Source organism: Rhinoraja longicauda, chromosome 5 (genome assembly GCF_053455715.1).
Source record: "Rhinoraja longicauda isolate Sanriku21f chromosome 5, sRhiLon1.1, whole genome shotgun sequence".
In the NCBI taxonomy this organism is placed as follows: domain Eukaryota; kingdom Metazoa; phylum Chordata; class Chondrichthyes; order Rajiformes; family Arhynchobatidae; genus Rhinoraja; species Rhinoraja longicauda.
This window is the reverse complement of record NC_135957.1, coordinates 54,009,699-54,027,309: the sequence shown is the minus strand read 5'-3', so window position 1 is coordinate 54,027,309 and position 17,611 is coordinate 54,009,699. Positions and strand designations below refer to the sequence as shown.

Sequence of the window (17,611 nt, the reverse complement as noted above, 5' to 3'; positions counted from 1 at the left end):
ATTTTCCTGCGATTGCCTATTTAAACTATGCCACAATCCCGTTAATTGCCTCTTAATCAATCCCCTTCTCCGATCGTGCATTTCACAGACTCTGGTTTCTCCTGCTGTTTGTTCCAGATTTCTATCTTTGGCTTTTATACTTGGGTCCCTCCATTACCCTGCATCTACTTCCACTCCATTCTTATACCCTAGTCTTTTGTGAGGGGGGGGGGGTCATTTTCATCTACCTACTCTCACCTGAGAATAGTTTTAATATGTCTGATAATCGCTTCATAGAATCTGCTGTTCTAACAAAAAGAGTTCCAATGAAAACATAGGATGTTCACGTAGTTCTGACTACAGAGTCCCTTCCTGTAGATTACGACAAGGCAAATGTAAACCCAGGACGCTCAGAGCTTGATATATTTAACTTAGCAGACTTGTGTTATACTGTTAGGTCTGGTTCTTATTTTGCAGATCACTGAAGAATTTCCCTTCCCCTTCAGAACAGTTTGATTGTTGTCATTTTTTCTTTCTTTATGCTACAGATTCAATGTCCGGTGTGCCAATTTGTTTGGTGCTTTAAGTGCCACTCTCCTTGGCATGAAGGCTTAAATTGCAAGGAATACAGAAAAGGGGACAAACTGTTACGCCACTGGGCCAGTGAAATTGAACATGGCCAAAGAAATGCTCAGAAATGCCCAAAATGCAAGGTTGGTTCAAACTTGGAGACACTAGGAACTGCAGATACTGAAGTCTTGAGCAAAACACTAAGTGCAGCATCTAAGCAGGAAATGGACATATGAAGTTTTGGGTTGTTACCCTTCTTCGGACTGATGGAGGGGGGAGAAAGCTGCAAAAGAGAGGGGTGGTGGGACAAAACCTGGCAAGTGATGTAGATTGACAGATGAGTGGAATAAATGACAGGCTAGAGGTGGAAAGATAAAAGTGTCAGTTAAAAGAAGAAGAGGGTGAGTGAAATGTAAAGTAAGAGGGAGGGATCGCGGTGGAAGAGCTTGGGAGGTAAAGAGAAGGGATAAAAAGGAAGTAGATGACTGGAATTTACAATGAGTCTATAGAGGAGGGGAAGGTTCAGAGTGGATGGGGTATGGTGAGATACGGTGAGAGAAATGTGTATGCACTAGAGTGGGGTGGGCACAGGTGTGGGTAGCGGGTGTAACTTGACATCGGAGAATTCAATGTTCATACCATTGGGTTATAAACTACCCAAGCGGACTATAAGGTAGTATATTTAAAGTTTGTTTGTGGCCTTTCTCTGGCAATGAAGAAACAGAACAGAATGGTCGTTATAGGAAGGGGGGTTAAAATGGTTAATAACCAGCAAATCCAGCCAACCTTGGGGGAGAGAGTGCAAGTGTTCGGTGCAATGACCGCCTAGTGCTTGGTGTTACTGATGATGCAAAGTTGTCTGATAATTCCTGTGTTCTGAACTTTAGCACAGAATACAGGTACATTTTCAAACTTGTATACTGCTCTTCTACTGTGCCTCCCACAACCCGAGTCATGCACATGTGTGAGTTCATACAAAATATTGAAAGAGTAAATTATTATTGTTGATTGAATCTGAGGTCCATTTAAAGGTATCAGCTGTTTCTGCATGAATGTCACTGACTACTTTAGAAATGTGGTGATTATTGCAAGAATTGACATGGGATTAGATGATGGAGTTTAGTGTTTACACTCGCATATGGGAGTGCCTTTACTCTGTTATTGTGTAAAAAAAGGTGACCACATCATGTTTCCCTCGTATGGATTCAGGACTGTCCGACCTTTTGGCTAAAACTCATTGTCAGAACCTGCAATGTCATTGTGGACCCATGATTCCTTCCAACGAGTTATTAGAATATGACCCTGTGATCCAAGGTTTTTAACAGAGTAGTCAGCAGAATTTGAGTCGATAATGCTCTGCTCGTGATGAACTAATGGCAGATCAATATGCACGAAGACAGGGAGTACTTAATTTTACAACTTCAGTCACTACTTGCTCAGTTGATCTTGAATGGATATTGGTATTTCATGTGTGTGATTGTTTCCCCATGTCAAGCACAGCACTTTGCTGCTAATTAACTAATAAACGTTCAGCGTGTTTGCTCCATTGCCTATATGGTATCAGCTGGCTTCTATATTGCGTAGGACAGTGATATCTTGACCTGAAGATTTTCTTGTTATAAAGGCAAATTCTGTGTAACCAGTTCAAAAGATTATGGATTTTTTTTGTAAGTAGCATTTAACTCAGATCATATATCTGATATTTGATATCAGTTTTGAAAGTTATAGATTGGCCTGGGTTCAAAATTGTGTATGTCTGCAGCATGAATTAACTGCTTTTCAAGTTTTATACCAATTGTGCTTGTTTGCAAGGTTTTATAGAAATTCTAAAATAAAATTGGTTAAGTAGAAATGGCCCACTGTTCTCAAATGTAGAATTACTGTTAAAACACAAAGTGCTTGTGCTATAATAACAAGATAAACGCTCAACCAAGAAAACCAAGCCCAATGCCAACATAATATCTACGCTGCTTATGCACATGTGCTATAGGACAGTAACTAACTCAAAATTTGGTAATAAGCTATCTATATTGTGCGGCACAGTGGCGCAGTGGTAGAGTTGCTGCCTTACAGCGCTTGTAGCGCCGGACACCCGGGTTCGATCCCGACTATGGGTGCTGTCTGTATGGAGTTTGTATGTTCTCCCAGTGACCGCGTGGGCTTTCTACGAGATCTTTGGTTTCCTCCCACACTCCAAAGACGTACAGGTATGTAGGTAAATTGGCTTGGTAAATGTAAAAAAAAATTGTCCAAAGTGTGTGCAGGATAGTGCTAATGTGCGGGGATCGCTGGTCGGCACGGACTCGGTGGGCCAATGGGCCTGTTTCCACACTGTATCTCTAAACTAAATGGAACTAAACTAGTATAAAATAGTCCCACTTTCTTTTCAATAATTTAAAATCTGGATACTCTCAGTTATAATCACAGTAATGAAAAATGCGTTTTTAAAATATGTGGCCTCAGTAATGAACCTGAGAAATGTCGCCTCTGACCACTGCCGTGACATCCTCCTTGTGGCCTAAATGTTTCTGGTTATTTAAAACAAATTAAAATCTGAATGATATTTTTCCAAATCTGTGCAAATATTTTTTTTTCTTACAATTAAAGATTCATATCCAGAGGACCGAAGGCTGTGATCACATGAATTGTTCACAATGCAACACTAACTTTTGCTACCGCTGTGGGGAGACATACCGGCAGCTTCGTTTCTTTGGTGACCATACTTCAAATTTAAGCATTTTTGGATGCAAGTATCGCTACCTCCCTGACAGGCCACACTTACGAAGATTAATTCGTGGTTCTGTCTGTGGTAAGCAAACAACCTTAATATTTAGATTGTGTGTAAAATATGAAAATAAATTTCCTGTGTGCAGTTTCTAAAGAGTGTTATCCTGAGTAGGTTGTGCTTGACAGAGCATCACATTTATCCCCATCTCTATCCCTGCGGTGTCACTCAATCCTTCTTTGCTGCTCCACAAGACAAGTCACATTCTTGGGCTTGCTGCAAGTCTTTCTGCAAAGGATGATAGGCCAGATCGTGGATCCCTGCCCTGGACAGCCCTGATGACCTTTTAACATTGTGCTGCTTTTTGTGGCCATTGTATTGTTTTTAATTGTTCCAGTAAGTGAATGACTCATGATGATGAGGGAACACATAACATCTGTATCAGCTCCGCCCTTCAACGGTGCTGACTCCAGCATCAGGACTGAAGGCCGGAGGTCCCAGCACTATCCTTACTTTCCGTCCTGCTGCTGGATTTCCAGTGCATTCCTCATTTGCACACAAATCTGAACTACTCAACTTTCATACTGCAATGCATAGATTAGAGTTTAGTATTGGCTCATGAAAGCCTGGTTCTATTCTAAACCACCACAAAAAGTAAGTACACTGTGGTCCCGTGCAATGTACAAAGTTGTATATCTGTACGTAGGCTATTTATTTATTTATTTTTTTCGTTTGCCCTCATGGTTGATTAGTACGGGTGTCAGGGGTTATGGGGAAAAGGCAGGAGAATGGGGTTAGGAAAGATAGATCAGCCACGATTGAATGGCGGAGTGGACTTGATGGGCCGAATGGCCTAATTCTGCTCCTATCATTTATGGTGGCAGCTGAGTAAATGATCATCTTCTTACAAAGTATTAGTTTCATGTAGCTATCAATAAGAGAATCAAGTTCATTGATTTGCTACAGTGCATCATTATTGTGGATATAATGTACATCTTTTTGTCCTTTGGCCACGTGTTGAATAGTGAGCATATCAGGGCATGTTGATAGTAAGGGTGAACTTAGATAACGAATGAAATTCTTCTGCAAAAAAACACAAAAAAGGACAGCAATTAATCATTGATGGACAGATGTATTAATAAAAGATATTTTCCAACCTTTCTGCCTTATTTTTGCCCGGACTGCTAAAAGTGCCTCCAGTTCCCAGCCATTCTGAGATTTAGGCCTTTTATCCTGTCTAATTAATTTAGTTTCGTTTAGACATACAGGTCCATCGAGCCCATACTGACCAACGATCTCTGCACACCAACACTATCCTATACACACTAGGAATAATTTACATATTTTTATGCCAAGCCAATTAACCTTTGAGTTAATTACATCTTTGGAGTGTGGGAGGAAACCGAAGATCTCGGGAATAATCCACACGGTCACGGGGAGAACGTACAAACTCTGTACAGAAAGCACCCGTAGTCAGGATCGAACCCAGGTCTCTGGCGCTGCAAACGCTGCAAGGATAGCAACTCTACTGTCACTGTTGCTTGCAAAGAATATCCTAAGGGGGACAGTAAAACCAAAGTTCACAAGTTGGGTACTTTCCCGATTTCTACCTCCTCACTAGAGTGCCCACAGATTAACAATTAGTATGATTACAGCATAGAGCACACTATTATACTTTAATAAACATACAACAACACTTAAAACTGGAGACAAAGACAGCCCCTCTCACCTCTTTTAGACCTAACCAATGTGTTGCAGCTGGTGAAATCGGGTTGTGACTTGTAACATCCTGCTCATGAGGCTCTTTAAGTCCCAAAGTGGTAGAGATATCTATCTTTACATTTATTTATTGATTTTTGTGTCCTGTAAATGGACATTTCTGTAAGCAGAAAATGGTGCATTTACAATAAGACTTTTCAGAGCAGCATATATCTATAGCCTTGAGGAAATACTAACCAGGTTTGGCACTGAACAAATTGGTTTTGAGATGGAAATAGCAAAGATAACAAACCTTCAGACTGGTTATTGTATTTGAAGGTTTTGTGCTAATACGCCCCACCACCCAGCTGAAACTTGACTATTGGTTAGCAAAGGCTGACTTCGGGAAGAAGGTAGAAATAGATTGGACAATAAAATCTGATATGTTTCTTATTCTTTTTGAATATGTCCTTTAACTCAAAAGTAATTTTGCACTAGTCTAAGATGCACTGGTTATTTCAAAGTTTTTCAGTTAAATTTTGTTGTCATAGCATGTTCAAACCTAATCTCTTGATAAAGGAAGATAAATAATACAGGATTTGTTTGTGGTGTAACATAATATAAAACATTTCCATTAATATTTAATTATTGCATCGTGGCCTAACACAATTAATTTTAAACTATACGTAAACATAGCAAGGTTCACACTGTAATTAAATGCCTGGTTCTAATCTTGAGTTCAGTGTTGGGTTACTTGAAATCAGGTTTTTGAAATTCTACAGACTTGAGTTACAGATTATTAATATTTATAAATTTCTTTATGCTAGTTCTATTTCTGATATGTTGCACGGTTAAGTAATTAGTTAGACCTGAAAGTAGATATTGGGCAGTTTTAGTGGGAATATAGTGTTGAGGTTCACGTGTTGTATAAACACTCAGTTTAATATTTAAACGATACAGCTCAACAATTAGTACAAGAGGGCAAGGTGTGTGTTAACGTTTTGACTGTGAGGTGAAGACTAGCTCTGTAGTCAGCTGCACACCGCCAGCAGACCACCCAGGTCGGCGTCCTCCAGTGCCATAGTGAGGCCCACTGGAATCCTCCAGTGCCATAGTGAGGCCCACCGGAAATTGGAGGAACAGCACCTCATATTTCGCTTGGGCAGCTTGCAGCCCAGCGGTATGAACATTGACTTCTCCAACTTTAGATAGTTCCTCTGTCCCTCTCTTCCCCTCCCCCTTCCCAGTTCTCCCTCTATCTTCCTGTCTCCACCTATATCCTTCCTTTGTCCCGCCCACCTGACATCAGTCCGAAGAAGAGTCTCGACCCGAAACGTCACCCATTCCTTCTTCCCTGAGAAGCTGCCTGACCTGCCTGACTCCAGCATTTTTTGAAATAAATACATTCGATTTGTACCAGCATCTGCAGTTATTTTCTTACACCCAGGTCGGCATTGATTAGTCGGCCCACATCACGCCAGGTCCATGCGAGTGCACGAGCTCGATGAACGATGGTTTGAGACCAAAGTGGCTCGGCCTACCACAATAGATATATTTTGCATTCATTAGCTTATAACTTCTGTTAATGCAAGTATAGCATTAAATTAGTTTTGATGCCATAATATTATTTACGAAGTATTTACGGAGGCCAGAGGTTTGATCAATGTAGTAACTTGATGCAGTTAACGATTTCATCGACAAACGCATCAAGGTGTCAGCAGGACTGCAGTCCATTGCATGTTCGTTGCATGTTCTCATTTCTCTTCTGTCCATTTTCCCATAAACTCGTAGAGTAAAGCAGAAATGTGATCTTTGACAAACCATGTCTGCCTGGTGGTATAACAGCATCAAAAAGACATTTGTACAGGTACATGGACAAGAAAGGCTTAGAGGGATATGGGCCAAACACGGGCAAATGGGATTAGTGTAGATGGGGCAGCTTGGTCAGCATGGGCAAGTTGAACTGGAAGGCCTGTTTCTGTGCTGTATGACTGTCAAGTATCTTTCCATTTACCAGCACTTTATCCGTTGCCTTATCTACTTAAACTGTCACTTTCAGAGATTGTTAAGCTTGTACTTCTATTTTCAATACTCCCAAGGGCCCTGTTAGGTTGTTCCCGCGTGCTTGTTCTTGTCCTTGGTAGCACATTGCAGGCAGTCTACCATTCTCTATAACGAAAAACCTGCCTTGTAAATCTTTAAGAAATCCCCTTTCTCATCCAAAAGATGTGTCCTTCAGTATTTGACTTTTCCACAATAGGGGGGAAAAAATCAATACCTCTCAGAATGTTTTATTCTTCTATCAGGTCACCCCTTTTCCTTTGACGATCCAAAGAAAACAAACCAAGATTGTCCAACTTCTCCTTATAGCTAATACCCGCTAATCTAGGCAACATCCTAGTGAACCCCTTCTACGCCCTTTGCAAAGCTTCCACATTCTTAGGCAGCAACCAGATCTTCACACAATACTCCAAATAAGGCATACCCACAACTTTGCACAGCTGCAACATAACTTCCCGACTTATACTTGACACCTTAACGGGTGAAGAACCAACGGTGGCCCAGTGGTGCAGCGGTACAATTGCTGCCTTACAGCACCAGAAATCCGGGTTCAATCCTGATCTATGGGTGCTGTCAATATGGAGTTTGTATGTTCTCCCTTTGGGTTTCCTCCGGGTGCTCTGGTTTCCTCCCACATTCCAAAGACGTGCAGGTTTGTAGGTTAATTAGTTACTTTAAATTGCCCCTAGTGTGTAGGATGTGAAAGTGGGATAACATAAAACTAGTGTACGGGTAATTGTTAGTCGGCATGGACTTGGTGGGCCGAAAGGTCTGTGTCTCCATTTTGTATCTGTGCACTAAACAAAAAATAAATCTAATTGGTTTATATACAGTATAGCCTGCTGTATCCTTTGACAACCTTCTTCACTATCCACAACTGTAGCAATTCTTGTGTCATCTGAAAAATTACTAATAAGCCCATCTACATTTTCATCTCAATCATTTATTTATATCATAAACAACAGAGTTCACATTTGATCCTTTTTGTCATTAAACTGTACTAAATCTTAATCTACAATGGCATTGTAACTTGTCAGCGCATGTTTGGGATGTGAGATGAAACTTAAGCTCTCAAAAGAAGCTCGTGATCACAGGGAGAATGGGCAAACTGTACATGGATGTCACCCAAGATCGGGAATGAAACTGGATTATCATAACTGAAGCAGCAGAAATTAACTGCTGCACCACTGCACCTGCCTTTGGAAGGGCAGTAATGATAAGGACAGCTGGAGGTTTCTTTCCCATTTTTGACCTGATGTTATGACTCATTGTGGATTGTGGTCCTCAGGTTTGCTAAAGAGCTTTCTGTGTGAAGACTTATCAAACACCTCTGAAAATCGGTACAGAACACATCAACTACTTTCCCTTCGTCAAATTTCTATTAGCTCTTCAGTAAATTTTGTCGGGTTTTTCAAATAGAATTGGGCTTTAACCATTGCACTTGGCTCTTCATTATCAGTTCAACTTATCTAAGTTTTCCCCAAAATAATGTTTATAAAATGTCCTCCCTTTAAGTGTCATCAGCCTTTCAGATGGTGTGACGGTTAGTGGATTTAAAAAAAATCCTTACTACTTTTGCAAGTTATTCTGCATCCAACCTGTTGGCAAAAATGCATTTTGCCCTCCTGAGATCACACTTTAACTTCCTCTGCTCAAAGGAAACCAATATCAAATATCAACATCTAATAGGAGTTACTCAATCATGATTTCATTTTGGTAAATTTTCTGTTTCCTTGCTGTCCTTAAGTGTGATGTTCAGAATTGTATACAATGCTCCAGCTGATGCCAGCCAGTAACATGTAAAGGTTTATTTGGGTTTGATGTAGACGGCACCACTATTTTTGAAGTTAATTATGCATTATGTTTTTTTAATAGCCTTATTAACCATCCTGCCACTTTAAAAGCTCATTTAGTTTATACTACCTTTCCATGTTTCTCTCTTTGTGCATCATTTCTTATGAACCTGCATTAAGTAGCATTTCTCAGCAGTATGCCAGTTTCACAGCTTGTCAATGTCCTTCTTGAAGTTTATATTATCCTGAAGCCTTTATGTTATTTTGCCAAGTTTCAAAAGGCTTCAAAATTATACTCATAATAACCCGCAGCTCTGCTCTTGCTCCCCCTCTCCCCATTCGTAACAAGGATCGAGTCCCCCTTGTCCTCACCTTCCACCCCATCAGCCGTCATATACAACAAATTATCCTCCAACATTTCCATCACCTTCAACGGGATCCCACTACTGGCCACATCTTCCCATCTTCACCCCGTTCAGGTTTCCGCAGAGACCGTTCCCTCCGTAACTCCCTGGTCCACTCGTCCCTTCCCACCCAAACCACCCCCTCCCCAGGTACATTCCCCTGCAACCGCAGGAGATGCAACACCTGTCCCTTTACCTTCCCTCTCGAGTCCATCCAAGGACCCAAACAGTCTTTCCAAGTGAGGCAGAGGTTCACCTGCACCTCCTCCAACCTCATCTATTGTATCCGCTGTTCCAGATGTCAACTTCTCTACATCGGCGAGACCAAATGCAGGCTCGGCGATCGTTTCGCTCAACACCTCCGCGCAGTCCGCCTTAACCAACCTGATCTCCCAGTGGCTCAGCACTTCGACTCCCCCTCCCACTCCCAGTCTGACCTTTCTGTCATGGGCCTCCTCCTTCTGCCATAGTGAGGCCCAGCGCAAATTGGAGGAACAATACTTCTTATATTTCGCTTGGGCAGTTTACACCCCAGCGGTATAAACATTGACTTCTCCAACTTCATATAGTTCCTCTGTCCCTCTCTTTCCCCTCCCCCTTCCCAGTTCTCCCACAGTCTTCCTGTCTCCTACTACATCCTATTTTTGTCCCGCCCTCTCCCCTGACATCAGTCTGAAGAAGGGTCTCGACCCGAAACGTCACCCATTCCTTCTCTCCTGAGATGCTGCCTGACCCGCTGAGTTACTCCAGCATTTTGTGTCTGCACTCATAATAACAAAGTCACAGTCATATATGAATAATATATATTTTTTAAAGCAATGATCCCAAAACTGATCCTGGAGGCCCCTAATTTCCTCAAACCATATAAAATTGCTCACAACTATCTCCAGTCATCAATCTTGTGCTTAAAATTAATATATATTTTTTAAATCAGTGCTTTTATTTTCCAAAATCTTACTATATCTTACTTTTTGAAAGTGAATTTGTGCAATCTATATTACACCATTTCATTACTGTTATTTAATTAGAAACTTTTTTATCAACTTCATCAGACTTGATTTACCTTTATCAAATTTAGACAGGCACTGAAATAGGCACAGAAGGGTACAGTCATCAAGTGGACACATGCAATTAGTGACATGGACACAGTGGGCCAATTGGCATGTTTTTGTACTGTACAATTCTATGACTTTATAAATCAATGCCGGTTGTCCCCAATTTAGTTTATCTGGTCTCCAAATGAAAGTCAATGTTGTCCTCGCCCGCAGTCTGTACTACACTCTTGCAATTGAGCAATAACTGTTTGGCAAGTAGTCCACAGATTTATCTCACTCCATTTTTTTTTTCTCCAAGAATTTCACATTTTCAGCACTGTATTTAAGGGGGATTGAATGTGGGCAGAGTAAACTATGGGATTAAGGTATGGTGTATGATTAGTATAAACGATTAATTGTCAGTGTGGACATAGTGGGTCAAAAGACCTTTTTCCTTTCTGCATTTCTCTGTAATAAAGGTTCTTTTTATGTTTGAAAAACTGTTCAGAACTCCAATCTCCATCTCATCTTTCCTTGACATCCTTGTCTGCATTCTCTTTGAACTTCATTCCTTTGATGTTGGTCTACTGGATTTTGCCGGGTCAGGTTTTATCATTAACTGTTCAATGATGGAGACTCAAGCCACATTGATACATTGCAGGCATCAGGTTACGATCTCCACCCTTCCATAATGCATGTGATTTGCAGCAAAAAAATCGTTAAAGCAGGAGCAGAATTAGACCATTCAGCCCATCGAATCTGGTCAAAGCTGATCAGTTTTTCCCTCAACCCCATTTTCCTGCCTTCTCCCTATAATCTTTTGATGTTGTTACTAATCAAGAACCTATCAATCTCCACTTAAAAAATACCTAATAACTTGGCCTCTGTTGCAGTCTGTGGCAATGAATTCCCCAGATTTACCACCGCCTGGCTAAAGAAATTTATCCTCATCTCAATTCTAAAGGTACCTCCTTTTATTCTGAGGCTGTGCTCTCTGGTCCTAGACTCTTGCGATACTGGAAACATCCACTCGGTATAATCTAAGCGCCCCCCCCCTCGGTCATAGCTGACCATGGGTGATGCATCCTGGTTGATGGCTGCTCGCTCTAAACCTCAGCTAGAGCAACGTCGATGTGTGGTCGAATGCAAGCCTGGGCAATGTCATATGAAGGACAGGCTGTTGCCCATGCAACACGTCCGCCCACTCCACGTCGCTGATCGAGCCAAAGGAATAGCATGGCCATTACAGTTTGGCACCAGCGCCGTGGGTGACATCCATGTACAGGAGCTGCCAGAACGAGGTTGTAGACACCGACAAACTGCCTTAGGGACTCCGACTCCGGATTTTTCTTGAGGTTTGCACCTGGAGCCTTTTCCATGACTGGATATGGCCACAAGGCAGTGGAGGTTTTAGATCAGAGTTTTCCCTCTCCTAGATGGACTGCCTTCCTAGGCTGACGAGCCTCATCTGCCCAAGACTCGTGGGGGCGGGAGCATCTACCTTCCCGTCTATAGCACCTGCCCACTGCAGCCTTCATCCGCCTTCCCAGCCGTTGTGACGCTCTGTATATGCCTTCATTATTTGGTAGGTTTCAATGAGATCCCCCCTCACCCAACGAGTACAGGCCCAGCGCCATCAAACACTCCGCATACATTCCCTTCCCACATTCCTTGCGGTTAGTTGCTAATCAACCACTTCTAACCTGCATCACCTATCACTTCTTGCTCTTCTCCATCCCTCTCATAGAAACTTAGAACCTAGGTGCAGGAGGAGGTCATTCGGCCCTTCGAGCCAGCACCGCCATTCATTGTGATCATGGCTGATCGTCCCCAATCAATAACCCGTGCCTGCCTTCGCCCCATATCCCTTGATTCCACTAGCCCCTAGAGCTCTATCTAACTCTCTCTTAAATCCATCCAGTGATTTGGCTTCCACTGCCCTCTGTGGCAGAGAATTCCACTCTCCTCACCTCTCCTCACCTCTTTATACCTGCTAGATACCGCCTGCTCTTTCAGTCTAGATAAAGAATATCAATCTGGAACGTTGACTATCCATTTCACTCGACAAATACTGCCAGCACCCCTCCTTTTTTGTTGCTATATCAGATATAGAAATAAAAAATATGTGAAAGATTGAATGAATATCGAAAGCCAAAGAACAGTTGAAGTTCTTTGTTCCATGAAATTTCAGGTCCAATGAAATAAATAAAGTTGAATATTTTATGTTTGTTGCAAGTTTGTTGAATTTCTATCTTTATGAAATACACACTTGCATTCAAGAGCACAGTTCAGCAAAAATGGAAATCACTATCATGTTAAGTCTATTGGCAGCATGCCATTGATGAAGTATCATCTGAAGTACTGGAATCCTTTGCAACAGAAAGATGGAAATGCTTTAGGAAAGACTAAAGTTTGATTATTTTAAGTCAAGTCAAGTTAAACTTGTATTTCCTCATGTTTAGTTTGAAATGTCAAGTCAAGTCAAGTCAATTTTATTTGTATAGCACATTTAAAAACAACCCACGTTGACCAAAGTGCTGTACATCTGATTAGGTACTAAGGAAAAAAAATGAAACATACAGTACATACATAACATAACAGCACATACAAAACAGTTCACAGCGCCTCCTCAATGAGCCTCAAACGCTAGGGAGTAGAAATAGGTTTTGAGCTTGGACTTAAAGGAGTCGATGGAGGGGGCAGTTCTGATGGGGAGAGGGATGCTGTTCCACAGTCTAGGAGCTGCAACCGCAAAAGCGCGGTCACCCCTGAGCTTAAGCCTAGACCGCGGGATAGTGAGTAGCCCCAAGTCGGCCGACCTGAGGGACCTGGAGTTAGAGAGGTGGGTTAGAAGATCTTTGATGTAAGGTGGGGAATGTACATGGTTGTGAGGGGGTGAATATTGAGAAGATGTTTTCACTTTGGGAGGATGTAGAACTAGGGATCATTGTTTAAAAATAAGAAGTCCCCTCCAATACTGCCCTTCGAGGAAGAGAGTATCAAATACCTGATATTCTGTGACAAATTTCTTTCTCTCTGTGTGGGTGATGAGTCTTTGGAAGATGCACTGCATTTATAACAATTTTGCCATGATAGAGTGAGAATATCATCTTTCTTCATATTTAATAGAATATTAGGGTACAGCCTAAAAGGTATTTTTAAATTTAGAAACTTCTATATATATTCTTAAATTCATGAGAAAAAAAAATCTTTATTGTGAATGCTTTTATCAAGTATGGAGATTTTGATGAAGTGATTCATAAATTGATTTTCGTTACTTCTGTCGAGAGGCATATTTGCAATTATGTACTGAAAACTTATTTGGGCACAAAATGGGAAGAACATTCTTGGTCTAACTAGATTTTATGGAATTATAAACCATAAGAATGACATCAGTGATGTTCACATGTCTGTAAAATGTTCTTCCAATTGTTTATTAATTCTCTACAACTTTTGATTGAATTCATTTGTACGTTTTAGCAATAGGAATATAATAGGCCAATCACCTCAAACCAAAGATCTCCTGGCACTCATAGAAATACATTTCTGTCTCTAGCAACTCAGTGCATTTGCCCTAAATTGCAGGCGATTTTGTGCTGCGGATCTGTGCCCACTAACAATGGGATTGGAGTAATCACAAAAGCCTCACTTAATAATGTGTTCATCCAATTAAGGGAGCATGCAACTGATCAGTACACTCTAGGGTATTTATTCACAAAATGCTGGAGTAACTCAGCAGGTCAGGCAGCATCTCAGGAGAGAAGGAATGGGTGACGTTTCGGGTCGAGACTCTTCTTCAGACCAGCATCTGCAGTTATTTTCTTACGTCTCCTGAGATGCTGCCTGACCTGCTGAGTTACTCCAGCATTTTGTGAATAAATACCTTCGATTTGTACCAGCATCTGCAGTTATTTTCTTACAGTACACTCTAGGGAATTCTCCACCTCAAACTTTGATCACACTGAATCGATCAATCGCAGCAGTAGTGCTAAGTGGCTCCAAAGAGTTGTCCTGCTGGAAAGTGTAGATTTCTAATGAGATAAACAAGCTCAATATTGCCCTTTCTCTCCTATTTAATCTATAGACACTTGCTCTCTGGGTTTGTGTGTTCATTGTGGATGCCCAAGGAGATCCTTAATTGTTTGTCAACATGACACACACCAGTAAGAAAGATGTGAACATAACAGCTGGAGAAATGAAATTAAAATGAGAAACCGTTTAGATTTGTTTCATATAGAATTCTTGTAAGCTACTGTGTAAAGAGGCCTGTGTTCACCTTTATATACTGGTTAAGCCTTTTTGTTCTCCAACCCACTTGGCGAGATGTAGATTGATGATGCTTGTTTTTTTAAACAAGCAAGTTCCCTTTCAATTGTCAAAAAATCCCATTGTTGTAGGAATTATGCTGTTTACTTTGACTTTCATTATCTTTGACCCTTGCACTGAACTACAACACAGTGCCAAGAATGAGGAGTTATTTTTTTTCCTGTATGCATCCACATTGTAACAGTGCTTACCTTTTGAGGAGAGATTTGTGCCTCATTGCAGTGATCCGAATGTGTCTTTATGTACAATTATTCTAACAGTTTATTTTATTTTACAGCTGGAAAGTTACTAATTGCTCCCTTGATGCTGATTTTGGTTGTGGTAGTAGGAGCCATAGCAGTTGTAGTAGGTAAGGAATAATAGATATTCTGATTTCATTTTTGCAGTTCATTGTTAACTATAATTTGAACAAATAATTTTGTTGGATTGTTTGACTTTACATGAATTTTTTTGATGAACACAGTAACCCAGGTTTAGTGTAAGTGGGTGGTTGATATTCAGTGTAGATTCAGTGGTCTAAAGGACCTGTTTTCATGCTCTAACTTCTATGACTATTATTATCATAAGTTACCATTAACCAAATGGTCTTTTTCTTTTAATGCTTATTGAGAAATATTGTGCAAATTGTGAGGGTGTTTTGGAGAAATTAGTATGGGACAGAACAGATCAGCTGAAGGCAAGTTACTGGCACCGTTGATACGTTCCCGCATCTTGGTTCACTCATCCCTACATTCAAGATGACCAGTCCTTGCTTTAAGATGCTAGACATGACCTGAAGAAATGTTCAGCAAGAATTTAGCATTGAGATCTTCACCCATGTAAATTGAGTACAGGCAATCCGGCCAACTAATATTTGAACTTTGCAGCTATTTATGTTCAAAAAATGTGAAAGTCACATTTCTGTCTCTATGTCTAGAACGTTAAAGAATATCATGTTCCTCGGACAATAGTTTTCATGTAGATTGAATAAAATGGAAAGTGGTTTATGAAATATATTTTAAACATATTGGCTACGTAGAGGGAGGAGGTTGGTGGGTATTATTCAAAACAATTAGTGCTTTACTCTGTCCTGATCAATGTACATTTTCAACTATTTTGTGAAAGCTTGAATAAACCCATAAGTGGCTCTATATACGTGCACTTAAACAGATTGCGTTGTTGCAATAAACCTTCGTATGAAAGAGGAGCATTTGTTTTGAGGCAAAGAAATATGTGTAACTAGGATTCAATAAAATCTGGAGCAAAAAACAACTGCTGAAGGAACACTGAGTCAATGTTTCATGTCAAGACCTTCATCAGAAACTCAGTGGACCTTCCCAGCTGCTTCTGGCATGCTGAGTTCTGCCAGCAGTTTGTTTATTGGTCCAGATTCCAGCATCTGCCGTTTCTTGTGCATCCAATAAAAATATTTTTTTTCCCAAAATGAGACAGAAAAATATTAAGTGATGCAGACACTTCAAAAAATTTCTATCAAAACAAATGATGAAGTGAATACAAACAAACTCCAAGGTTTGAAGAATAACTTGTTGGTATTCATGACACGTTTCAAATCAGGCCTTGTTTTACAATGGAGTGTTTTGCTAAAACTATGTATTTCCTGGTACACGCCATGTCGACGATGGTCGACTTGTTTCCTTCGTTTGTGCATAATCTTGGAAATTTTTCAGCCAGCAAGCAAGGAATTTAGTATGCTACTAGACCAAGTGGACCCGTTGGGCCCAAACCTTTCCTGTATTGGTGCAGCACCCTCTCCTCCCTCCTCCGGAACAAACAAACAATCGAGAGTGCAGGGAGTGCAGCGTAGGTTCACTAGGTTAATTCCCGGAATGGCGGGACTGTCGTATGTTGAAAGGCTGGAGCAATTAGGCTTGTATACACTGAAGGATGAGGGGGGATCTTATTGAAACATATAAGAAAATTAGGGGATTGGACACATTAGAGGCAGGAAACATGTTCCCAATGTTGGGGGAGTCCAGAACAAGGGGCCACAGTTTAAGAATAAGGGGTAGGCCATTTAGAACGGAGATGAGGAAGAACCTTTTCAGTCAGAGAGTGGTGAAGGTGTGGAATTCTCTGCCTCAGAAGGCAGTGGAGGCCAGTTCGTTGGATGCTTTCAAGAGAGAGCTGGATAGAGCTCTTAAGGATAGCGGAGTGAGGGGGTATGGGGAGAAGGCAGGAATGGGGTACTGATTGAGAGTGATCAGCCATGATCGCATTGAATGGCGGTGCTGGCTCGAAGGGCTGAATGGCCTACTCCTGCACCTATTGTCTATTGTCTATTGAGAGTTTTAGTATATAGATGACAGGATGCTGAAAAGAAATTAGCACCATAAGATCATAAGAAACAGGAATAGAAGGAAGTCAATTAGCCTCTTTAGCCTGCTCTATCATTCAGAAATATCATGGCTGATCTAAAGCAACTCACTTTCACATTATTTCGCCATTACTCTTGACATCCTTGTAGTTTAAATGTCTGCCCCTTCAATATATTCAATGGTTCTACCCCTGCAACTATCTGAGATAGACCTCAAAGGTATCCGATCTCATATTTTCAACAAAGGAGGACCCGGCATGGGGGGCGTGACGTGAGGTAGGGCGGAGAACAAAGGTGGACCTGGTGCGAGACAATTTGTAGCTTTGATGGCGCCTTTTATGGGGCCCTCTCTGCAAGGAAAGAATTTCACTGACTTGTCACATGTGACAATAAATTATTCATTCATGCATTCATTCATTTTCTCCAGTGCAAGTTCCTTATTCTTTAAATCTGCGGACCAAAATTGCATGCAGGATTCTTAGTGTTATCTCATTAGCAAAGTTGCATCAAATCCTCTGTAGGTTTATGCTCCATACCCTTTACAATAAACGTCTGAATTCCATTAGCAATGAGGTAGGTTGGAAGATTGGGACTATACCCTAGCTTGTGGGAGGGTTGATCAGTCGTCTGATAACAGCAAGGTAAAAATCTGTTGATGAATCTGGTGGTAAATGATTTCATACTTTTGTATTTTCTATCCGATGAGA

General features: G+C 41.0%; 1 protein-coding gene across 2 annotated transcripts in view; it reads left to right on the top strand.

Moving 5' to 3' along the window:
* Positions 1 to 17,611, top strand: part of rnf217 (ring finger protein 217) — an 84,757-nt gene that overhangs the window by 52,083 nt on the left and 15,063 nt on the right. Inside the window, exons 3-5 of one of the 2 annotated variants that reach the window (XM_078399583.1) lie at positions 528 to 692; positions 3,157 to 3,358; positions 14,868 to 14,939. In XM_078399583.1, coding sequence (XP_078255709.1) covers positions 528 to 692; positions 3,157 to 3,358; positions 14,868 to 14,939 — 439 coding nt within the window. The remainder of the gene's footprint in view (positions 1 to 527; positions 693 to 3,156; positions 3,359 to 14,867; positions 14,940 to 17,611) is intronic. The other variant, XM_078399584.1, reaches the window with a different exon arrangement.